The sequence below is a fragment of the Typopeltis vanoorti genome, chromosome 12, assembly GCF_054136105.1.
Source record: "Typopeltis vanoorti isolate ZY-2024b chromosome 12, IOZ_Tvanoo_1.0, whole genome shotgun sequence".
Taxonomy (NCBI): domain Eukaryota; kingdom Metazoa; phylum Arthropoda; class Arachnida; order Uropygi; family Thelyphonidae; genus Typopeltis; species Typopeltis vanoorti.
This window is the reverse complement of record NC_143560.1, coordinates 80916493-80943597: the sequence shown is the minus strand read 5'-3', so window position 1 is coordinate 80943597 and position 27105 is coordinate 80916493. Positions and strand designations below refer to the sequence as shown.

Below are 27105 nucleotides of genomic sequence, written 5' to 3'. Positions count from 1 at the left end.
GAAGACTGTAAATGGTAAAATTCTTGGTAAAAGACCAAGAAGAAAACCAAGAACAGGATGGATAGATACCATTAGTCAAGATAGCAACATCATATTGCAATGTCCAAACTGGAGAAGTAAAGTCTTGGACAGAGAGGATTGCAGAAAACAAATTCAGGAGGCCAAGGCTCAGTTTGAGCTGTAGAGCCATGGAAAGGAGTTAAGCATCAACTGACTGTTATGCAGTGTGCATTTGAGAAGAATTAGATTACAGTAATTATTATTATTTGAGACCTGCAGGAATTCCAGGACTCAAAGCTGCCCTCACCAATTGTTATACCCTCTCTTAAACTTGTTCACTGTAGGCACACTCGATACTTCAACAGGCAAACTGTTCCACTTACTGCTGTGTGCGAGAGAAAAATCTCTTGCCCCTTTCTTAGCTGCACACAAACTTAATTTTCACAGATTCCCACTTAACTTTTCTTCATTTTCTGTATAATGAAAACTTTCATCAGTCGATAACCTGTAACACTGTTTTGGAAGTTTATAGTCTGTATCATATCATCCCTCTTTCTCCTGTATTCGCAGAGAGACAGGCAATTGACAGGTGCTGCTATCTTGGGTCACCAATCCTAACACTGTGTTTATTGCCTGAAAATATTGTGGGTTCTATGGTCGATTTTCTTGAGTTTATGGGACAAAAAAAAAAACCCAAGTTTCCAGGAGAAAAAAACCTACTTGCCCATGCCAGAGATCAACTGACTTCGGAATGGGTTGAAAAAGTTTAGTAAAAGTTCTTCTAGTCGGCAAATACAGAAACCTCATAATCTATGTTCTATAATCCCAATATCGTTGTCACTGTTCTTTTTCACTATTTCATAGCTTCTTTACTCCCTCTAAACTTAGGTCAAATCTGTATGCAGTAGTCCAGGTGTGCTGGATCAAGCCCCTGTAAAGGGGCCAAATGATTTCCTTATTGAAACAAACATGTCAATGTTTTTTCAACATCATAATAATTATTAGTTGTATTTACAATTTTTGCAATGTGACCTTTGAACTTCAATTTCCTATCCAACCAAAACTCCAAGATCTGCAGCCTCATCTGTGTCTTATAGCATAACCCAGCAGTATAATATGATATTGGAAATCTCATCACACCAGTGTGTATAACTTTACACCTACTAACATTGAATTGACAGCCATTTATCATATGATGGCATGTATCAGCAAACAGCTGAGCATGTCCTATCCAGTCATTCCCAATATCATTAATATATAGTGAACAAAAATGGTTCAAGGACTGATCCCTGGAGTACACCACCAGTCATCTTGAAACTGGTAGATTCACACCATATGTACCACTTCCTGATACCTATCTGTCAGCCACCCACTTATCCAAATCAATAGTTTATATTCCAGTCCTATATTCTCCAGTTTACATAAGCCTTTCATGTGGTGTCCTATCAAATGCCTTAGCAAACACCAGAGGTATCATAGTGTATTCATTTCCTTTATCCAACTCAGCTGTAACACTGTTATAAAATATAAACAAATTGATAAAAAAAATGACCTCCCTTTAGTAAATCCATGCTTATCTGTCAACTCATTTCTATATGAGTTCATACCAACTTCTATAAAATCTTCATTCCAGAGATACTGATAGTTCAGCAGTGACACATTAGTTTTTGCACCATCTGTGTACAGCGTGACTATCATACATTTTATCCATTCCTGTGGTATCTTTCCTGAGCTGAGGCTCAAGTTATACAAACATGTCAAGGGCCAAGCCAATTCAGCTGAACATTCCTTTAGCATATATGCTGATATCAAATCTGGCCCTATTGCTGAATTCATATTCATTGTTATGCAACAGCTCTTGAACATCATTCCTATGCACCTCTAATCTCTTCATCCAGCTGTAGTGGTAGCACTTGAACAGTGTTATATGCATCTGGTTGATTGATAGATCTTAGCAAAGTGAGCACTCGTTATTTGAAGAATCTCATATGCTTCTTATACTTACTCATTTTTTCTTTTACTTGCAGCATAGTGATAAAATTCTTTTGGATTGCCTTTAGCCTGCACAACCAATTTCTTTTCATACTCCAATTTAGCTTTCTATACAATACTTGAAACTTTTCTGGCTGAGCTTCCATAAATTAAGGAACAAAGAATAATCACAATAACTCATAAACTGTATGATGATTTTTTGTGTAATTCAGTGAAAAGCAATATGATATGAGATGTGAAAGAAACACCTACAAAAATTGTAAATGAATAGTTTAATGCAGTGATCAAAGTCAAAATGAGTGTCAGAATTCCTTAAAAGGAATGTGGTCAACTCTCACAGTGACCCGCTGACAACAGTGTTTCATAATGTGATAAATGTTGATGATGAATAATAGTGGAGATAATGCACACTTGTCTCACATTTGATTTAACAGCAAACCAGCTTCCTGTACCTCCCTCAATTCTAACTGCTGTTTTACAACTTGAATGTAGACTTGATATTGCTATTGATATTGATCTATTGCTTGATATAATATCTGCTTTACACAATATAGCATTTTAAACAGCTTTTCTCTTGGTATCTTGTTATATGCTTTTCCCAGATCTATTAAACTTGCAGATCTTTGTTCCCAAGCTTTCTTAACTGTTTTCTTATGACAACCTCTGTTTTGCCTGAATCCAGCTTGTTCTTCTCCAGGCTTCCCTTCTATAATTTTTCGTAGCCTTTCTCAAGTATACTTGCATAAATCTTGTTCAAAACATTTATTAGGGAAATTCCTCTATAATTCTCATATAGTTTTTTTTTTTTTTTTTTTTGTAGATGAGCTGTTATGAGATCTCTACTCCAATTATTATTATTATTACGAGCAACTCCAAGGAGTCCTTAGACTCATCGAGGGAGGCCCTAAACATCATGTCAAGAACTATTCAGCATTCGTACAGTATCTATCATACTTTGCTTTGAACTTATTCACAGTCATAGCACCCAAAACAGACTCTGGCAGCTTATTTCACTCATTCACCACTCTCCAAGTAAAAAACCTAGATCACTCTTGCTCAGTTTCCATGGATGGCCCCTAGTTCTCCCACCATCAGACCTGTTCTGAAAAATTTCCTCTGAATTAATCTTGTAAAAACCTCTGAGTAATTTGAATGTCTCAGTCATATCACCCCTTTTCCTCCTATCAACAATTTCTGTAACCCACAGATCAACCTGTTCTCGTAAAGTTCATTCCATAGACCAGCTATCATCTTGGTCACTTGCCTCTGGATCCTCTCTACCTCCTCCCCATCAGGAAGAAACCCTTAATTTAGTGCTGTGTTCCTGCCAGTTATAATTGTGTGTTGATGCAGGTAGAAAACCAGCAAAATATTAGTGAGTTTAATAAATTTTTTTCTCTTGGTGTTGTTTATATCCTGAAATATGAATATCATAATGGTGACTGTGGGGTTCATTGAAAGATCTTAAATGTAGAAAGAAGAGAAATGATAATGATAGCATTGACAATGAAAACTGAAAATTAGGATATTCTGGATATCTGAAGTAATTTATCAAATCATTATATTAGGAAGCTAGTGATAGAACAGTGATTAAAAAAAAAAAATAGGATGCAGTAGATAACATTTTACTACTAGAGGTATAGAAAGTTATTAGAAGGCTGAAATATAGAAAGATATCCAGAATAGATATATGAACAGATGCTCAAATATAAAAATATGAAAATTTCACAATGGCTACATTGCATAATGTAGACAGCATTGTCAGAAGTTCAAATCCCAGGTGATTGACTCTTTTTTTTTTTTTTTGAGCCTTTATTGTGCCTTTCTGTTTAAAAAAAAAAAAAAAAAAAAAAAAAATAAATAAATAAAATTAATACAACAAAATTAGAGATTTTCTTATTATTTCAGGTAAGATTTATACAAGAATATTAGAGAATAGGCTCCAAAAAAAAAAAAAAAGGATTGAAATCAAACTTGGGAAAGAACAAGCTGGGTTCAAACAAATGAGATGTCAGGACCAGATCTCTCTGCTTTAAGACAAATAGTGGAAACATGGGATTTTAAAAAGATGCCTAGGCAAAAACTCTTTAAAATACCAAACTTGTATGGTGTAAATAAATATAATACCAAGCAATTTATTATTAATACTTAAGCTGTACATCAGCAATTATAATTAAAGCATGCAGTGGAGTAGATGGTTTATTAATTAAAATGTAAATTTATTTTTGTTCCATAACCTACATGGATTGCATTGTGAAAGTAAGTGACATTGAACCAGATATTCAAGTTGGAGAGATGTTAAGCTGATATACTCTTAAATCTATTACAAGTCTCAGATACTTATCTTTAAAAAAAATTAGTTTTATGTATCTGAATGGCCAAGAATTTCAACTCTACTGTTGCAATATGAATATCCCATGTGTCACATAATCATCATTACCTTGTATTCTGAAAATCAGTAAAATGGAACAGAGGTTCTGCTCCATGAACGATTATCAGCTGTCACACATTTGCTTTACAGTATTGTGTGTGTGTGTGTGTGTGTGTGTGTGTGTGTGTGTGTGTGTGTGTGTGTGTGTGTGTGTGTGTGTGTGTGTGTGTGTGTGTGTGTAGAGAGAGAAAGATTAAACATGCCATAAGTCAACTAGGGATTCTGTATAGAAGTATTTTAAACTATTAATTATTCCATTTTAAGGCAGTTAGCCTAGTAGCTTTGCACTTCGCAACGATATGCGTGAGGGAGGAGTGTCCCAGTTCGATTCCCGTCGAAGACATGAGGAACTTGAGGATCTTCCTCAGGGCATAGCCTGCAAGCAGACAAACTGGCCCCGTGAACATACGCTTCTATAGTCAAAAATATATCCCCTCCAGTGGCAGGTCGGTTGGGAGTGGTACTAACAAGTAGTCGCATCTAAATAACACACGGACCCTGCATAGGAAGCGGGAATAACACGTAGTGAAAGAAGAAGAAGAATTATTCCATTTTAAGTAGTAATTTTTTAAGCTTAAAGTTACTTAAAAAAATAACATATGAACATTATTATTATTATTATTACTGTTTTCTAGGTTGCCTACAGATGTTCAGGCAGAAGCCATTCCATTAATTCTTGGAGGAGGAGATGTTTTAATGGTAAGTTTGTTATATTGTACCATAACCCAACTTCATTTAATAAGAAGAGCAAAAGTTTTCAGTGATATTTTAGTTTTGTTCTTTCATGTAATGTTGAGTTTTAATCAGTTATTTTTCTTTAACTCTAGAAACAAATGATGTCAGCTTATTTGTGGATAGATAGGTTTTTTTTTAAGTAAAATATATTTCATGTGTATTATCAGTATAGATAGTATAAGAACCCTAGGGTTCTTACCACTTGGGTAATAGAATGACCCATCTGTCTTGCACCGATAATACATCCATGATTATAATTGCTAAGATCACCACATTTACCCATGTTCATTGATTGTGATACACTGTTGGGAAGCCCTGATGCTCACCCGTATTTATCAGGTTATCTCAAAATCAGTGTCGTTTTTAGCATTAAGTTTTGAAAGGATATAAAAATAAATCGCTCACTAATTTAATCTAGTATATATTCTCCATTTGAATCAGTAAGGCTCTTCCTTTTTCAATGTTGTTTCATGATGCCATTTCTATAGAATTCAAGTTTGGAGGCAAAGAATTCACATAGGCTCAGTTTCAGTGCATCTAATGTATCATATTGTTTTTCATTAATGAAATGTTGCAAACTTCAAAATAAGTGGTAATCTGAAGGTGCAAGATAAGGAGGACATGGAAGCCTTTCCCTGCCTCAATCATGGTACATGTGATTCTTGCACTATGAGGGCATGTGTTATCATGGTGAAAAACAACACCCTTTCGATTGACCAGAGAACACCTCTTTTCTTTCAGTTTGTCATTCAATCAATCGAGTTGTTCACAGTATACTTCACCTGTGATTGTTTGGTTTTGTGGCAAGAGTTCAGTGTATAATACTTGCCATATCCCACCAGATGATTAACATAACCTTCTGAAGGTGAAGGTCTTGTTTTGACTGAGGTTAGCCTGTTCCCCTGAATGAACCCACTGCCTTTGGCACTTAACACTCTTATAAAGTATCCACTTTTCATCACCACTTGTGACAACACCACTCAAAAACAGAGATTGAACCTCTCGAGAATGAAGAACAGTGGTGCAGATGTTGACATGCGCTCTTCGATTGTTGTTTGTCAGTTCATGAGGAACCTACTTGCCGAGCTTAGACACTATTCCAAGTTGTTGCAAATGGCGATGGATAGTCGATAACAGTGAATTAAGATCTTTTGCTAAATCTTCAACAGTTTGCACTAACTCTTTAAAGTTGCATTGGCATTTCTTGCAATAGCGGCTTCCAGCATATCATTATCGAGAGAGACAGGGCACCCAGAGCAGGGGGGGGTGTGTGTTGAAATTTTTGTCAAAATTTTTGAAACCATCGCTGGCACATTCAGAACATTATCACCATGCACTTCCTGCACATTTTTTACAGTGTTAGCAGCATTGTTGCCTTTTTTTGAACTCTTAAAGCATGATGTGCGTAATGTTCTTCATTGACATCCATAGTAATAGAAGGTTATTTAAACAATAACTTATGTATGATGTTCCTCAAGGTGGAATTCCTTAGAATGAGGTTGCCTCAGCTTGGCAGTGCTTATAAAGATTCATCTTTAGACAAGCTGAGACATGTTTGAACAAGTACAGTATAACAAATGACATTACTTTTGGGATGACCTGATACTGTCTGCATTCGGTTTGGGTACATTTTGCTCTGCACACAGAGATGCCAGTGTCAACTTCCCATCGTCCCTATCTCTAATGTTCTGTCCATTGAGTATATGATGAGGATATTAAATATTTATTGTTATTTTAAAACCAAATAAATGATACAGGTTCAAATTTTATCAGAGAGTTCAAGAATAAACCTTTGGTATAGAAGTTACCTTGGCTTGCGCTTCTTAAGATATGGACCCTGCCAGTCTGTATATTTACCTTTTTTTTTTTTTTTTTTTTTTGTATATTACTAATCTTGCCAAATTGAAGCCTTCAATGCTCTATATTTTATTAATCTGTCACTTACTCTTATGTCATTAACATAGTATTTCTTTATTATTAATGTTATTCTTTAATGTTGCTATCAATGCTAAGTTATTCTTTATATAATACCATCTGTATGATTTTCAGAACAATTAATAAATAATAAATCAGATTTCAAGATTTCCCCATCAGTATTGCATTTTTGCCTTCCTCAAGATTATGACATTTAAAAATAACTTTTTATGGACTCCTGTTGAATTTATTTATTTTTATTTTTTCTTAAGCATAAAATATAATTCAACTCTTAAATAAATGTATTCAGTTTTAGGGCAGTGAACTTTATTGGAATTGTCTTATTCTAAGATATTTCAGAACTTTATAGGAATTATTTGTCTTATTCTGGGATATTTCAGAAATGAGAAGTTGTATATTTTCTTAGGCAGCAGAAACCGGTAGTGGAAAAACAGGAGCATTTTGTTTGCCAATTCTGCAAATTGTTTGGGAAACACTGAAGGACAATCAGACAGGAAAAGGAAAACGGGCTAGTGTTGTAGGAGCAGGAGCTGGTGCATGTAAGTAAAACTTTTGTTTACTATAAATATCTGAATTTTAAGTAGCTTTACTTATTTGATTTTAGAATTTTGAATTTAGAAATGGAAGTTTGTTATCCTTTTTTCAATTTCTAAAATAAACTAATTTTTGGGTGTTCGTTGTTAAGGAAACAAATAAAATCCTTTAGGTGTTTTAGAGTATGCTTCAAAATAATTAAAATATAAGTATATTGCTACCATAAATGTGGTTTTAAGGGAGTTTGTGACAGAACTGATGTATAACTGGCAGTAGGATGTGACAGTACAGAGCCTATCACTAAATTATATTTCTAAAAATAACTAATTGCAAAAATTATGGAAATAACTACTGCATTAGAGAAAAACTACAGTTTAATAACCAAAATGATCACTCAACATTTACATTAAGGATATCATCTGGAGTATCAACATATATACAAAGAAACAAGCTGCATTACAATCTATATGGTATGCTAAAGTTACATTAATTTGGTCAACCATTAAAACTACTGCCTAGACCTCGTGAAAAAAATCAAAACAAAACAAAAAAAAAACGCCTTACATCAACATTAGAGTCCTGTTAATATTATCTATTTGGTTACAAAAATAAATTAAGCTGGAGAGTAACATGTTCAAGTTATTCATATAAGTATACATATAAATTAAACCAAACAGTATGGATGGTGGCCAATAAAAGATGAAATAATTGTTTAGAGTCCTACAGTCAGGGTTTGTTGGAAAACTTGAAGGACTAAGTGGGCAGAATGTGTGCCATCCAAATACTTTGAATTTTTATGCCACCATTATTGTTAAGATGAGCAGTGGCAGACTACAGGCCTTTGGGCATATAGGCCTACTTTTTCAGATGTCTTTTCCACAGTTTGTCGTGATACCTGTGCTTGAATGGAGCTTACTTGCAAACTGACCTGCTGTGGTGTTTTGATTATGTTTTGCTGTTATAATCAAAAATCCATCTTCATGCTCCATGGTAGAGTGAGGGCAACCTCTTAGCAAACGTCTGGAACACATTCGATTGGTTTGAAATGCTGCCCAGAGCCTGGATACACTGTGAAATTCTAGACTCTGGCAATATCAATAATTCTGCTTTCTTTAATCTTTCCAATAATTTTCCCCTAGTGCAATAATCTAGATGATATCTTTAAGACATTACAAGATATCCAAGTTTGAACTTTATTCCGTCATGAAAAGTGCTTCCTTCAAACTCAATTCACTTAGCACAGCCTTTTGCTGTTTATCCTGTTGAATGCTACCATGCGATCCCTTTGTGCACGATTCAAAAATTTGAATGTGTACCCACTTTCTACTCGAAATCATTAGTTATACAAATTGCCAGAAGTTGATTCATCAAAATTTGTGGTTGTAATTTTCAGAAATAGTGTTCATCCTTAGGTTTTGGACACTGGTGTATATCTGCCTCTAAGAGCTAGGTCTCACTAAACAATCTGAGGTCATAAGGTATTTACCAAGGCATCAAGCTCTACCCTTTTGTTCCTGATGCTTCTTGCAAATTTATACAGATATAAATTAGCCCATTAGTCTGCATGCTCCATTTGGGCAACTTTCAGATCTTTATTCATATAGATCATATAGCGGAAGGAAGGCAAGATTGTACCACTTCATAAGGGAGGTGACAGAACATCCTACTCAAAATTGTCAAATATACAAATTGCCACAAGCTGATTCGTCTGAATTTGCAGTTGTAATCTTCAGAAATAGTGTTTGTCCTTAGGTTTTGGACACCAGTGCATATGTGCCTCTCTGGAATGAGGATAATTATAATTCATTGTTATGTCAGTATGTTTTAAAATTTATCATTTGTTTTATGTGTGTGTGTATTGTGTATATTAGTATATACATGTGCTAAAATACATCAGTAAAAAATAAAATATAAAATATATAAAAACTATACATGTGATAAATATATCAGTTTGTTTTATCTTTGATTCTTTGTAGCTGCCAAGTGGGCAATGAGTTTTTTTGATAGAGGAAGTGCTTTAGGTATGTATATTTTCATAAATGAATATTTATGAATAATTTATGAAAAATAATTTATGAATATTTGTCATTCATTTGTAGATATCTCATCTCATGTCATCTCATCTTCCTTTTACCTTCCTTTTACCTTGTGGCGTTGAGGATTTATTAATCATCGGACCACCAACCTTTCACGGGATAAGGTGGTCAGCCCCTATGCCCCATTTGTAGATATGTACTTAAAATAGTTGTGTAATTTGTTTTCTTCAAGGATAAAATTATTGTTTTCAGATATATTATTTAGTGCTTCCTGTTTGGTTGGGAAAAAGTTTTTGATAATATGCATAATGAATGTTGTCTTTCCCATGTTTTGCAGTAACTCTCTAACAACAATGTACATTTAATTTCCCCTTCCATTGCATGTTCCTTCACTTTATTTAACTCTTTTTCCCTGTCAGCACTGAAGGACGTAATGAAAATTATTCTGTTAATCGCAAAAAAAAAAAAAAAAAAAAAAAACTCCTGAAAACAATGAAATCCCAATCGAACTGCAAAGAATCATCAATACTTACAAAAAAGCTTTCACATATAGTTCACTAACATTTGTGGCTTTAACAGTAATATAAACAGTGTGCATCACTACCATTTTGTCATCCAAATCCGATCTGTGATTCCTAGAACCTTAGCAGGCTACTTCAGCTACTCTCCATCCGAACTGTCCTACACATATCACCCTTATGATAAAAAGAACTGTGTAAAAAGTATGTAGAACAGTTCGTGTTGTTTTACACACTTTGTTGCTTGTCACACTTTGTTTCATTAATTTGCTCATGTTTATCTCCTTTAAGACTGATAACTACTTTGGCTGCTTTGATTGACTTCTTGGAAGTTTGATTTTCTGCATTTCTCAAATTCCAATTGGCTTTTCCTTCTACAATTCCACTGATCAGTCTGGTAGGGATGCAGAAGTATCTGCTGTTAGCATTGACCAAACACAAACTAGTCATTCTATCCATACTATATAATCCTTATCATCACGCCAGCACCCATGACCTTTTCTTACTATCCTTCCAGGTATATTGCGATGCCATTTCTCTCTTTGTGATTCATACTCTGGCCTTGTTTACTAAGAAATACCCATCACTCAGCCATTCTGAATTTTTATTTAGTTATTAATTTACTTATTATTATTATTTTTTTTTATTACAGTGGCACCAAACATGATGCAGTTTCTCTCTTTAATTCTTCAAACTTCTTTACTTTCAATCTTCTTCATTGTCTTTGCAATTTCTACACCTCTCCATGGTGTGACCCAGACACCTGCTCTTGAGAAATAACAGAAATAATTCTAATGCATCGAAGCCTCTCCTGATCACTATTGTACATTTGAGTATCTGATTTGAATTTCACTCAAAGATAAGATGATCTTGCCTCCTCTAATCCTTCATCAGAAAGAATCCTTGAATAGTTTGCTTAGATACCAGTCAATCTTCTGATCTTGAAGGTGTTGGTTGGTTTGGAATTAACATTGAAGGCAGTTATGGTGCTGAAACCAATGTATTATGTCTTTTAATTATGTGTGCTTCTTGCCAATTTGGCAAATGAAAAATCAGAGTTTATGGTAGGGAAAACTACCACCTTCATATGAGACTGGCTTTACTTGCCTTCAAATGAAAAAATCCTTATGAAGGTTTTTTGCATCCTATATGTGATTAGACCCAAACCCTTCCAAGTAAAGGATATTGTCAATACTGACAACTATGGAAGACACCTAATGGTATCTCTCCTGTCATTCTGTATGTGCTCCAGAATTAACACCTATCTTCTGGCTTTTCAATCTATTCTACAAGTCAAGCATCTGTCCTACATCACAGAAGCAAGACTGTATTCAGCCCAATCAAGGAAAAAAAAAAAAGTCAGCCTGCAAACTGTTATCCAGTTTCTCTGACTTGAATTTTTTCAAGAATCAAAGGATTGAGGATTGTACGTGGCTGACATCTTCGTGACCTAGAGATCTACCAGCTAATTGGTGACCAGCTGTGTGGATATTTCCTCTCTTGTGTGATTCGTGTCTAGTAAATAACAGTAGTCAGAAAAGCAGTATACTTAACAATAGTCTAGAAACTCTAATCGCTCATCTTCCAATTGGCACTCCTTTCTCAGTTTACGTAAAGAAAAATTACCTGAACAGGCAGATACATTTGAACTTTCCTACATCTTTCTCAACAATATGGTATCATAAAACCCTTTAACAAAGCCTCCAAGCAGGTTTCTCTGAAAGTTGAACTCCTTTATTTGTTATACCTTCCTATCCAGTGGTACAATGCCAAAAAGAAACAAAATAATTGCTCCTCCCATCTCTGCATCCCTTTCATTATACTGATTATACTAATCTTATTAATATTCCCTATATTCAGGGCACCTCAGAAAAAAAAAATATCCAGAGCTTTAAAAAATCTTTGCACTGCTTTCAAACCTCATGAACTTGGTTGCCCTTATCCATTCCCCTCAGGAGAAATTTCTTGCTCTGTTCCAGGTGTGCACAAGGTCTCTTTTTCTTGTAACTTGGCATATTATGAACAGAGTGGGAAATCTACTAAATCCACCTTGAACCAGTGGCATAGCTAGGGGGAGGGGGCAGTCCTTCCCTGGCGGCACTTTGAACCTTTTTGAACTTTTGCAGTTAATTCTAAGATACAGTCTCGAGAACTCAGTTCCAAATATTGTAATACTACTACAAATATCCTCACAATTGCTGTAAGTGTTGCTAGTTGTGAGAGGAGTTTTTCTAAATAAAATTTTATTAAGAATTACCTACATTACTATGAAATAGACTTCACCAATGTCATCGATTTTGCTAGCAGAAAAGCAAGAAAAATAACATTTTAGAATGTTTGAAATTAAAATTTTACTTCAAAACACGTTGTTTTGACTTTTTGGAGTATTTTTGGTGTGTATTGAGAGGGGCGGCAACAGTTCTAGCTACACCACTGCCTTGAACACAAATGTGTCCTTAACCACAACTATGGCCAGTCATTCCTGAGCTTGAACACCCTTCACAGAAACAAATGGGAAAAAACTACTTTACAAATACAAACTTGAAAGACTTTTTGAATCAGTAGTAGATAAAAACATATTTAAATAAATATGGTTGTATGAAACTTCCCAGGATTTGGGAAATAGTAATTCTTAGATGTCTCATCCAATAGCCATGGTTAGCTACCAGCATCCATGGAAGGCATTCCTCTTATGACTTGCTTAATATCTTCCACTTATTGTTGTGCATGTTATTACAATTTTTAGATTGTATCCCAGATGTCCCCATAATGATGAAATATTGGAACTTTAAACATGTGTTTAATTATTTCATTGTGCTATTTTCATTCTATTAAACCTGAGGATGAGTATAGTAAAAGCTCTTTCTTATAAAAAGAAATTGTCCTTTCACAAAGAATTTATTTTTTAAAATGCAAGTCCCTTCAGAAGTCAAATGGAAGAGATGTGGATGAATGATTTTAGCACTACATATATAGAAGAAGGTACTAGAACTCACATGAATGTAATATTTCTTCACATATGATATATTAGAAATATCTGTGTTAATTTATGAAACACAAAGGCTTTTACTGCATATCAACTTATTACAGCGGACATCCCAAATTATTAAAATAGTACTAATAACTCTTCAAAAAGAACTTTGCTTTTTGCATACCTTTCACCAGAGCATTTCTTTTGTCTGCAAGATTACTAATGAGAATTAACAGTTTGTGTGCGCGCGCGTGTGTGTGTGTGTGTGTGCGCGCGTGTGTGTGCGCGCGTGTGTGAGAGAGAGAGAGAGAGTAATATTTTATAGTAGTGCTCATAGAATAAATTAGTTCTCAAATGTTATCCTGTAATTAATAGAAGTTAATATAAAATTACTTGTTAAAAACACTATTTATAAAACAAGAATACAAAAAAGGAGGGGTGACAAAAAAGAATGTAAGAAGCTTTTCTGTGTTTGTTAGTTCATAAATTTTCTTTACAAGAATAAGTTCTTAGATGCAAATTGCTGTTAGAAGATTTTAAATTTGCTTTGCTTGGTATCAAAATTTCATTTGTGGGAATTAAAGTTTAATAACTTTCGAGTGAGTAAGCAGAAAATAATATACAGTCATCCCTCGACTTACGTCAGGATTCCATTCAGACGGCAGGACGTAAGTTGATACATTAAATCAACAGAGTTATTGGGGTTAGGGACTTAACCGTAATAAGTATACTGTCATTTTAATTTTTAAATCTTATAAAACTGCACTGTGCATTACTGCCACTATAAAACAGTAGAATAATCACCCAAATCTTCCTCCACAATCACATCTTCATTACCTTCCCAATGTGTAGGACCAGGCTGCGGCTCTTCTGGTGTAACCTTTTGTTTTTTTGATGAAAATGTCCAATGTGCTTTGCTTATTCCTCTTCTTATTTTCATTATAAATTTGTTTATAGCAAACAAAAACATCATGTACTTTCCTTTCTACTAATAAGTAGTGTTCAACATTAGGTCCATGTCTTCACCATTTTGAGAACATCACTAACTGCAGAGAACAAGACCCTTCACTTAATTACCTCTTCCTGTTTCCCTTTTCTCCTCTTCCTTTTCTCATTCCTCTTCTGCAACACATTGTTCCTCCAGTTCAACCAATTTTTCATTGGCTAACTCTTCAGGGGCACTTTCTATGAGTTGAATTATGTCATGATTATTCACTTCAAGATTTAGTGTGTTTGCTAGGCCCACTATTTCTTCACTCAATTTGCAAAGGTCTTCATTTTTTTCAAAACTTCCCAAAATCATGCACAAACCTTTTTAATGTATTTTTCCATATGCCACTCGTGCATTGAGAGGTTACTTTGTCCCAAACCTCAACAATATTTTTAAAAGCATGATAAATATTGAATTCTTTCCAGAATTGCATGACAGTCTGATCATTTCCTTCAGTGGCAGAAATGGCTTATGAAAAAGTTCTCTGTAGATAAGCCTTAAACACTGCAAGAACTCCTTGATCCATCGGTTGGATCAATGAAGGTGTTTGAGGGAGAAACATGACCTTGAACTTGGGGTGAAGTCACTGATGTAAGGTGGATGACCAGGAGCATTATCTAGAATTAATAAAATTTTAAATTCTACATTTTCTCTCACGCAATAGCTTTCCATTTCACTCAAATCACAGTTGATTAAGCCATCCAAAAACAATTTTTGAGTCATCCACAACTTCTTATTGCTCTGATAATGAACTGGAAGAGTATGCTTCCTAATGTTTTTGAAGGCTTGTGGATTCTCACTGTGCCATATCACAAATGGTTTCAGTTTATATTTAGCTGCATTACTCCCTAACAGAATCGTAATACGGTCGTTAAGAGCTTTGAAACCAGGCATAGATTTTAGCTTTTTGTGTTTGGGTCTTTTCTTCCAAAACAAGGAGGTCTCATCCATATTAAATATTTGCTGTGGCAAATAATTTTCCTGCATAATAATTTTATCCAATTTCTCCACAAACTCCTTAGTAGCCTTCTCATCGGCACTTGAAGATTCACCATACATCTTTACAATATGCAGCTCAAAACACTGCTTGAATTTCTTGAACCAACCGGAAGAAGCATTAAATTCGTAGTTGTAATCGGGCCCTGCTTTCTCCTTCAATATGTTGAAGAGACTTGGTGCATTAGCGGTTATGGTCATAGTGCTAAGGGGTATGTGCTTTTGGTTCAGGTCCTCTATCCATGATGCAAGTAGCTTTTCCATACTGCCGATAGGATCTTGTCATTGATTCATTACTATCACCTATTTACTGGAAGCTGATCCTTTCACAGCCTCTAGATTTTATCCTTATTTTTCAAAATGGTCGTCACTGTAGAATGAGACCATCCAAAGTCGTGTGATCACATTGACGGGTTTTCTGTAATTCTTCACTAGGTTTTTTGATTGGGTGAGTAGGGGCCATGTTGCAAAATTTCGCAAAATATTTAACGATAAATATACAAATAACCTATTTCTCAAACACAAAATCAACAGAGGAACTGTCGAAGACACGTGCCGATTGCCGAGGGCGGTTTCCACTGAATGCGCTGTTGCCAATGCACATGATTGTATGTATATTTAAAATTTTAGAATTGACATTAGTTTGTTTTCCTTTCTTTCTCCTCTGCTAGTTTCTTTGAACTGTATAAAAGTTTAAAACCCCTGCTGTTAACTTGGACTCTCTTCCCATCCTAACAACTTACTAGCATTAAAATGTGCACTGACATTGTTTCATCTTTAGAAATTGTTTCTTTTAGCTGTTAGTCCTGATGGTATGATGTGTCAGAGTAGAGAACATAAAGAATGGCATGGATGTCGATCTACTAAAGGCGTTCAAGGCAAAGGTAATTTTATGTTTTCCATTGCTATTATAATTAGGTGAAAAATTACTTTGTCATTAATTTCAAAATCAGCTCTTAAAAAATGTTCAAACTATGATTGACTTTCAGATGAATTTGTTTGGATGTTTAATTAAAAATAAAACCTTTTTCTGCAAAATAAAATAATCCACAGAAAATAATTTTATTTTAAATAAATTTTTTTTTTGTTTGCAGTTTTTGTTAAATGTTATTATTACATAGGAATCTTTATGGAGTCCAAAGACTTATTGCTGGTGGTCTTAACTATTATTCATAGTGTCATATCTCTTTTTAAACTCATTTACTGATGGGATTCATGACTGCCTTTGTCATCCCATGCTACCTTTTTAAATCTTTGGTTACTAATACTTTTTTGGTAGGAACTTCTTTAATTTCGTCTTCATTTTCGTTGCTAACAAGTTTTTCTAGATCTTCCACTGAAAAATCATCATCTTCTACATTTAATAAATTTCTTACATCCTCTTTATCGACATTTTCGAAACCTATTGATTGAACCATCTGGATAACTTCATTTCTAATCTCTTAGATGTTATTTTCTTCTTCTAGTATAACTTCTGGTCATAATTTGTGCCCAACTCCATTTAAGCATTTCTGAGTGACTTCTTTCCAAGAGCTATTAATGTTTTCAGTTGTGTCTTTAATGGTGTAGTTTTTCCAAAAAGTTTTAATTGACATTTGGTCTTTATCTTCTAGTTTAATTAAATTGCTTAATGTACCATTCAGATAATAAGTTTTAAATGTTGCTATTACTCCCTGATCCATCGGTTGAATCAGGGGAGTTGTGTTTGCTGGAAGAAAGATAACTTTAACAGGAACGCACGTGTCTAACATATTAAGTTCCAGTAGGATGTCCCAGAGCATTGTCCAACAACAAAAGAGCTTTTTCTTTAAAATTATGTCTTTGGCAATACTGTTTCACTTCTGGACAAAAATGGTTAACAAACCAAATCAGTAAATAACTCCCTGGTAATCCACACTTTTCTATTAGCTTTCCATATTACAAGTAAATTCGTTTTTATGTTACCTTTTTAATGCTCGGATTTTCCGAATGGTAAACTGCTAACAATTTTAATTTAAAATCACCAGAGGCATTTGATCCAAAGAGTAACTTTAAACGGTCTTTGGCTGCTTTGAACCCAGCTGCTGATTTTTCTTCAATAGAAATGAAGCTTTTTGATGGTAGCTATTTCCAGAACAAACTGCTTTCGTCAACATTGAACACCAAATTTGGGGAAAATTTTTCACATTTAATCATTTCCTTTAGTTTTTCTGGAAACTTATTTGCAGCTTCTCCTGATAATTTTATACCATGAATTCTGGCCCGTTTTTTAAATTTCTCAAACCAACCATGAGAAGCCGCAAAATTTTCCACAATTTCTTCAGTTTGTAGATTTCAAGTGATTAAACAAAAATAATGATTTTTCTTGAATCAACATTTGAGTTAAAGGCATATGAATATGACTTTGAGACATGTCTGTCATCTATCTACAAACTTAACATTTTCTGCACTTTTTCTAAAAAATTGGACTCCTTAAGTTAATTTTGCTGCTGTAACATCATCTGTACAATTCTGAGCAGACTGTTTTATTTTTTCTGATTGACTAAGTATGGTTGTTAAAGTTGACTGCACTAATCCTAAAGAGTGTGCCATATCGGATTTTCTTTCACCCCTTTCAACACATACGATATTTAATTTAGTTTCTAAAGAAATGACTTTTCTTTTCCTTGATTCTGACATTTTAACTAAATGGGTAGAAAAACAAAATATCAATTAATATTTACAAAATCTACAGTAATGCGATCAGAAAACATGCGTCATTTATTGCAATGCATCACACTGAACCACACCCCACGAAGTGTAAGCAACGACTAAATTAATGCGGATGACACGCAAAACTGTTAAAACAGACACATCCACAGCTTGGGAGTATGTGACGAGTCACTGTTATTCACCAATCGGATGATTGCCAGGCATTGACCTTAAAATTTTAATATTTTTACATAAAACGGGGCTTGAAATTGTGGACTTCATGTTATATCAAGGCTTCATTATCAGAGGTAACATTAACCAAGGTATACCTGTATATATATCATTATCAATCCACTGCTGGATGAAGGCCTTTCCAAGATTACTCCAAAACTCTCTGTCCATGACTCTCCTTTTCCATGTCACTCCTGGAAATCTGATGATATCATCACTCCACTGTGATTTAGGTCAGCATCGTGGTTGTTTTTCCTCTTAAGGAATCCAATCCAGTACTTCTTTTGTCCATCATTGATCTTTTCTTCAAGGAATATGCCCAGCCCATTTCCACTTCAGATGTTTCACTCTTCCTATGATGTCTGAGACTTTGGTTTAATTTCTTATCCATGTATTCTTTTTGTGATCCAGTCTTGTGATATACTAAGCATACTTCTTTCTATATTAAATTGCTGTTCTTAATTTTTGAATTTCCTTTACATTTGGTGTCCATGTTTCAGTCATATAGGAAGAATACATTGGTTAAAAACTTTCTCTTCAGGCATAACAGTAGTTGGCTTTTGAATATTGACTGCAAATTTCCGAATGCTTTCCACTCAGCATTATGCATCTTTTAATTTCATCCATGATATTTGTTGTCTAAGTATATGTAATGATCTACTTGTTTAATTTCATCGTTATTGATTTTTATTATTGATGAACATAACTTTGGTCTTCTTTAGGTTTATTTTTAGGCCAGCTGTTTTGCTAGCAATTTGGAGTTCATGAATATGAGTCTGTAATTCATGCACAGTTGAAGTAAAGATAACTGTCATCTGCAAAACCTGAATGGCTTAAATATCTTCCATTTATCTTCAGTAAACACTTTGTAAACCACCAATAGTAGACTGGGTCAGTAGTTCAGGTCTTCTACTTCACCTTTTTTTTTTTTTTTTTTTTTTTAATGTATTAGAATTAGGGTAGCCCTCTTTCATGTTCTAGGTACATCATGTTTGTTCAGACATAAGGTAAATAGTTTTGCTACGATTTTATAAATCATTTCCTCACCTGCTTTTAGAAGTTCAGCTTTATCTCTATAACTATCCTCACTTGCAGCTTTTCCATTTTGCAAGTTTTGTATACTCTACATAACGTCTTCTGGTAGAATCTGTGGCACTTGATTTATTTTGTAGTGTTCATTTAATTCATCATTCTGATATAATACTGAGTAAAATTCTTCCTTTCTTTTTGCTATAGCATATCTATCTATGGTTATAGTCCTATCTTGTAGTTTGACTGCAACCATCTGTTTATTGCTGTTCATTAATTGGTGCTTGTTTTTTTTTATTGAGACTACAGCTGTTTTCAGTTTTTTGTTGTGTGAATATACAATTGAATATCCTTATTTCTTCTGTGATACATTTTCTGAATGTTTTGCACAATTCGATGTATTCAATTTTATTCTGTAGGTTATTTGCTTGTTTCATTTCTATTTGTTTCTTCAGAAATTTTGTCTTGTTTCTGTTCTGTTCTGTTGTACCTGCTATTTCAAGTGAGCATTGTAAAAGGTTTTGGCTAATGTCATTACTTTCCGATGGATCAGCATTGTCATCTACAATAAGATTTTTAAATCTGTTGTTTAGTTCATGTTGGAATATATCTTTTTTAATGATGAGTTTATGTACATCTATGTTTTGCTTTTATCTTCGAAACATTTTCTTTCTTTTTGGCATATCACAGGCATATTCCCTTTTTTCAGACCTCAACCAAACTTTGCAAGCAAAATTCAGTCTCTCTTCATCGAAGCACTCCTTATCATAAAATAGATCACTGTTCTGTTCTGGTTATGCACCCTGAATCCTTTCCACCACTTTCTCATATCCAAGAAAACGAAAGTGATCAATCTTTTTGCAGCAGCTAATATGGTCATATCAAAGTTTTATAATGTGGAATAACTTTGTTATCCCTATTTGTTAGCATATTTCTTAACATCCTTTAAGCTGTTATCCACTTTTTGTCCTTTGAACATTAACTCTTCCCACCATCACTTTCAAATCCTTAACCTTATAATTGATTCTCTTCCATCAGGACGGGTTGAGTACTTCATGAGTACATTTTCTCCACTCTTCTCTTAATAAAGTCTTTCTTGAAAGATCTTGAAGACTGTTGATCTTAGCAGCTTTCTTAATATTAGTGATCCAGCTTATCTTTGGTCTGCTCCTTGTCTGATTGGTGGTTTTCCGTCCCTGTGAGGTAATCTCTGTTGATTCATTCTGTTTACATGCCCATACCATTTTAATCTCTTTTTATTTAGTTTGTCTAATATTAGTTCTTGGTAATTTAGTTCATTCTTCACTATCTGATTGGTCTTTTTCTCAGTCCATTTAGTTTGGTTTATTTTTCATAAATATTTAGATTCAAATGCTTGTAATTTTATTTCTTCTTTTTTCTTTGTTATCCAACTTTCAGATCTGTAAAGGATCACAGTCCCATTGAGTTGTATATTTTTAGTTTCAGCTCTTTATTTACTTAATTTATTACTATTCCAAATTTTATTTAGCTTTCGTATTACAGACTAACCTAAACCTATTCCATGATTTATTGTTTTCATATAAAACGGGCAGGTTGTATCTCTCTAGCCAAAAGGCTGCGGGTTCGAATCCCGCCGTGGGCATGGATTTGTGATTGTGAAAATACTAGTGGTGGTAGTTGGTAGTAGATGGTGTTGGTGTAGATGATGATGATGAAGGTAGTTGCGGTTGGTGGAGATGGAGAGTTGTAGAGTTGGTACCCTCCCTCAATCACTCATCACTCAGTGATCCTAAATAGTTAAAACTGAGTTACTTGTTCATTATATATATATTATCAATATCAATGTTAATTAGTTTCTTTTCTTTCCCTATTGTCATTATTTTAGTTCATGAAATTTATACTCATCTTTATTGCTAATTTGGTTTATTTTGCTGATCATGGATTTCATATCTTCTTCGCTCTTAGTAAGAAGGACTATATCATCTGCATATTTGGTATGGGTGATGTTAGTTCCATTTACTGAGAGGCCAGTATGTTCTTCTAGAGCTTCTCTGACAACATTACTAATATATGTATTAAATAAGTATGGTGAAAGTTGGACAGCCTTGCATGACTCCTTTTACGATATACAGTCATACCTCGACTTACGCGGTTTCATATATATACATATTCCCATCCCGCTTCACGCCTCACCACTAGCCGTATTTTTCCGGCACTGGCCGCATTCGCCAGTGTCGCACATGCTGTGAACAAGCACTGACATGTTTCGTGCGGTCTCCATTCATACACGATTTTTGTAGTCTACAAACCTTGAGATTGTTTAATGTTATGTTCTTGATAAAAATTTTATCACATAAAAAATAATAATGTCGTCCAAAGGAAGCAAGTCCGATTCTTCTACAGCTAGCAAGAAAAGAAAAACATTGACTTTGGAAACAAAACTCAACATTATTAAGGATTTTGAAGGCAGAATGAAAATTTGTGAACTAGCAAAGAAGTTTGATCTACAGGAATCCACAGTAAGAACAATCATAAAAGAAAGGTTTACATATTTTGGAGGACATAGATTCTGACGAGGAATGAATTGTAGCCACAAGGTAAGGAATAAAAAAATCATTAGCTTGCAATGAAGTTATTTTGCGTGACAAGAAAAAGACATTATACTGTCAGACGAATCTATTAGATTTTATGAAACCATTGACATCGAAATAACTTTTTTTTTATGTACAAAAAACTACAATTATGATTATATTTCTTAAAAAATATAGGTGTTTTTTTAAACCTTTGGTTGCAATTAACTAATATTTTGTATGCAAAATTATACCCGAGTTACGTAAATTTGACTTGCGCACTTTTTGTTGGTCCCACCTACCGCGTAACTACGGGGTAACCGAATATTTCTTCTGTTTCCATTTTATTAAATTTAGCTATTGCTTTTGTGGCCTGATAACATTGCTTAACAAGATTAATAATATAGGGATCTTTAGTTTTTCAAGGAATTTGATCATGTATTTTCTGTTTTATTACAAAAATAGATAGAAAATACATAAGACATGATGTATTACAAAAATTGCATCAACTGTTCCTCTACCACTTCTGAAGCCCATTTGTTCCTCTTCTAAGATTTCTTCATAGATAGATTTTAATTTGGTTTTGTATAATACCAATGAAAATCTTGTAAGCTTGATTAAGTAGAGAGATAGGCCTATAGTTAGTACATTATCTTTTGTAACCTTTTTGATGCAATGAAATTATTTTTGATATCTTCTAATCACAAGAGCTTGGTGGCAGAGAATCGTGACCATTGGAAGTTCCTCTTGCAGCTGTTGCCCCCACAACCCAATTAGGAAAGGTGGGCCTTGAAAATGTATGTATGTATGTATCTTCTAATCTTTAGGAAATTTCTCTTCAATAATCATTTTGTTAAATAGTTTTTCTAGGTAATTTATGACTCTTTCTCTGCTTTTTTTCCATAATTCTTTTGGAATAGTAAAACCAGCAGCTTTCTCGTCTTTCATTTCATTGAGTGTTTTATATATTTCTTCATCATGAATTTTTAGTGATTCTGTGGAGCTTGCATTAGGTTCAGGTAAATGGTTTGTGCTATTGTCAGCCCATTTCAAAGCCAGTATAGAAAACCTTACACTCCAACACACTGACATAATGGTCAGCTTTGACGTCTCCTCTTTATTCACAAATGTCCCACTCAAGGAAACTTTAGAGGTAATCCAAGCCAAATTTTCTCCCGATATCTCAGCCTTATTTCAGTTCACAATGAACTTAGGCTATTTCGTTTGGCAGGGAAAATTCTCCAAACAAATAGAGGGGATAGCCATGGGTTCACTACTCTCTCCACCCTTGGCTAATTTCTTTATAGAGACTTTTGAAGAAAAAGCCTTAGCCTCTGCCCCACAAAAACCAACCATATGGCTTTGCTACGTTGATGATGTGTTCGCTATTTGGCCACATGGCTCTGAAACACTTCTCTCCTTCTTAACACACTTAAACAACCAACACCCCAGAATCAAATTCACCTTGGAAAAAGAGGAAAAAAACAGCCTCCCTTTCCTAGACACACTAGTCACCTGCCAGCCTAATGGAATCTTGGTTTTCTCAGTTTACAGAAAACCCGTCCATACAGGCAGATACATTCACTAACAATTCCCCCCCCCCCCACAACAATATGGAGTTATTAAGACACTATTCAACAGGGCTAAACTAATCTGTTCAAATGATAAAGCCCTAACCACTGAACTAAATTACATCCTTAACACTTTCTCAGCCAATGGCTAACCCCCCTCCCCCCAAAAAATCCAAAAAAATACTAAAACCAGTTATCCACAAACCACCCCCCCCTTCACAAAAAAGATTACTCTTAATCCATCACCATTCCCTACATCCGAGGCACTTCGGAAAAGATTACCAAAATCTTAAAAAAGCATGACCTGACCTCCTGTTACAAACCTTACAGAAAATTGGCATCCCTTATCCGCTCCACTAAAGACCAACCACTTTCCCTAGACCTACCTGGTGTATACTAGGTCCCATGCAGTTGTAAACTGTCTTACTTTGGCCAAGCAGGCAGGACAGCGAATATCAGAATTTCTGAACACAAGGACTACATCCGGTTTCACAAGTATAGCCATTCTGGTCTTGCAGACCATGCTCTGGATACACGCCACAGAATACGGTGGAAGAAAGCTACAGTAATACACTGTAGCAAATACAAATTCGAAAGACTATTTATGGAATCAGCCTCAGCCCTTAGAAATTCTCCAAACCTCAACAAATTTGGTTGTATGCGACTGCCCCAAATTTGGGAGGCTTACATCGCAGACCTTCAGCCCAACGGCCAAGAACACCTACTTAGCCTGCTAGAGGGCACCATCAGGACTTTTAGGAGAACAATAGCTTCATCTCTTCATTCCCAGTTACTGTGTTTGTAGTGCCTACGTGCACGTGCCTTTTTTTGTAAGTTCCTTTAGAAGATGGCAACGTGACATTGCCGAAATATCTGAAAATATTTATTTGAGTATAATTTAATTTATATGCTTAACTACGTCGTTCATTTCCTTAAGTGTTTTAATAAGGTTTGTGTTATTGTTTCCAAAGTTTATAGCGAAATAGTTGTGCCATACTTTCTTCCTTTCATCTTTGTTTCCTGTAATTTTTCCTTTTTGATCTATTTGTGTGATTGTTTTAGGAACATACGTTTTAAGATATTTCCTCTATTGTTCTGAAAGTCTTTAAATCGTGTTTTTTATTGGCTTCTTCACATTGCTTGGCTTTTTCTTCAAGGTATTCTTCTTTTCATTCTTTACATTTTAAATCTATTTCATTTTTAATTAAACTATAGGTATTTCTGTTTTCTGTTGAGTTTTCCTTTGTGATTTTTTGTTTCATTTTTCTTCTTTTAGCAATCAGATTCAGAATTTCATCAGTCATCCACTCATTATTGGTCCTAATGGGATGACCAAGGGCTACAGTTGCTGATTTTAAAATACTTTATTTTCCTTCTTCCCATAACTTTTCTATATTTTTTGTTTGATTGTTATTGAGATTTTCTTCTAAAAGTTTGATATATTATTTTTTTATGATTTTCTGATTTTAGTTTTAAAACATCCATTCTTTTTGGTTGTGGAGCTGATTTTGTGATTTTAAATTTCAGTTTTAATTTTGCTTTTAAAAGTTCATGGTCCATGTCCATATCTATGCGTCTTAGGGTTTTTACATTATTGATTATGGATTTCCATTTTTTATTTATTATATAATCTATACAATTTTTAACTTCTCCATTTGGGAGGTCCAGGTATATTTATGATTTTTTCTGTGATAAAATATTGTATTAGCAATAAATAGGTTATTTAACTTGCAAACATTTAGCAGCATTTCACCTCGTTCATTGGTTTCATCAGTCCCAAACTTTCCATTATATCTTTTATCTTCTGTGAATGTTCCAGTTTTATCATTGAATTCATCTATGATTAAGGTGGTATCTATTTTCTTAGTAGTGTTTATTTCTTCCTAAAGATGTTCAAGAAATTCTAGCTATTCCCACCATCACCTTCAAATCCTTAACCTTATATAATGTATATAATATACCTAAATAAATAAAATCTTAAATTATTTATATATATATATATATATATATATATATATACAGGGTGTTCGGGATAAATTTGACATATTTATAATTAATTATATTTTTCCGTAAGTTACATGTATTAACACACACTTCTCTTCATTTAAAAGTTTGGACCCTTCTTCATTCATATACAAGATGTCAGAAAGGATGGATAGCTGGAACCCACCTGAATCATGGAAGAGAATAACTTGTATCATGATGATTCGTGCCCGCCATCAAAATAAGGATATTACGACTGCTGCCCAATGCTCCCTGAATACAGTAAAAACAATCAGGCATGAACTAGAGACTTGCAATGGTGACTACGAGGATGTAGCAAGAAGAAAGATCCCTAGCAGACGATCTGATTGCATTCGTACAGCAGAATTCCTCGCAAATCTGCAGGAACAGGTGTTGAAGAACCCTGGCATTGGAATTCGGGCTTTGTTCGTGGAGTTGCTAACTGTAGTCAAGCCCTGGATAACAAGGGTAGCCAATGGTAGGCCGTATGTATGGCAGCAGGATTCGGCCCCTTGCCACACCTCTGGGAAAAGTCAAAAATGGTTGTCTGAAAATTTCTATGACTTCACCAGTCCAAATGTTTGGCCTCCAAACTCCCCAGACCTTAACCCCATGGATTATTTTGTATGGGGCGCAGTTGAAAAAGACACCAATCGCACTTCCAGTAATACAAAAGCCCAGTTAATGGATAAAATTAAAACAGTTTTTGCGGCCCTTCCCAGGGAGACTGTAGCATCAGCTTGTTCGAGGTTCCGAAGCAGAATTGAAGCTGTGATCGATGCTAATGGTGGTTATTTTGAGTAAATCTTGTTGATAGTATTGTAATTAACTCTGCCTGTAATGTTTTTTTGTCAATTCATTAAATTTAATAGATACAAAGAAGATTTTCTTTTTCCTTACGAAACTGTCAAATTTATCCCGAACACCCTGTATATATATATATATATATATATATATATATATATATATATATATATATATATATATATGGGAATAAATTTTTAACTTGGGTATATTGTATATTTTAGGATAACCAAGCAATTTTATATGCTTGGTTATTTTAGCTCCTAATCCCAAGTATGCAAACAATTAAGTTTGCGCCTGAAACAAAGTTCAAGTCTAAAGATGGTACAACACCAGGGCAGCTCATTGTAAAGGTGGTTAAAGCTTTGATCACTATTCTTAGTATTTTCCCATAATGTAAAGCACATCTCACTAGAAGATGTATACTGCAATGCATTATGGGTGGGGTCACTACCCAGACCGGTTTCGACCTTTTTTGAGGTCTCCTCAGTGAGTAGCTAGACCCTAAATACCAAGGTTTTAGTAATACAAAGCCTTATCAACTTTACCTATATAAGTTGCAACAAGGTGTATTAAGTTTTAATAAAAATCTCTGGAGGAGATATTGATGGGAATAAATTTTTAACTTGGGTATATTGTATATTTTAGGATAACCAAGCAATTTTATATGCTTGGTTATTTTAGCTCCTAATCCCAAGTATGCAAACAATTAAGTTTGCGCCTGAAACAAAGTTCAAGTCTAAAGATGGTACAACACCAGGGCAGCTCATTGTAAAGGTGGTTAAAGCTTTGATCACTATTCTTAGTATTTTCCCATAATGTAAAGCACATCTCACTAGAAGATGTATACTGCAATGCATTATGGGTGGGGTCACTACCCAGACCGGTTTCGACCTTTTTTGAGGTCTCCTCAGTGAGTAGCTAGACCCTAAATACCAAGGTTTTAGTAATACAAAGCCTTATCAACTTTACCTATATAAGTTGCAACAAGGTGTATTAAGTTTTAATAAAAATCTCTGGAGGAGATATTGATGGGAATAAATTTTTAACTTGGGTATATTGTATATTTTAGGATAACCAAGCAATTTTATATGCTTGGTTATTT

General features: G+C 34.5%; 1 protein-coding gene across 1 annotated transcript in view; it reads left to right on the top strand.

Annotated features, from left to right (window-relative positions):
- Positions 1 to 27105, top strand: part of Ddx1 (ATP-dependent RNA helicase Ddx1) — a 336696-nt gene that overhangs the window by 18036 nt on the left and 291555 nt on the right. The window contains exons 3-6 of the mRNA XM_090401751.1: positions 5059 to 5122; positions 7500 to 7632; positions 9604 to 9648; positions 15937 to 16023. Coding sequence (XP_090257877.1) covers positions 5059 to 5122; positions 7500 to 7632; positions 9604 to 9648; positions 15937 to 16023 — 329 coding nt within the window. The remainder of the gene's footprint in view (positions 1 to 5058; positions 5123 to 7499; positions 7633 to 9603; positions 9649 to 15936; positions 16024 to 27105) is intronic.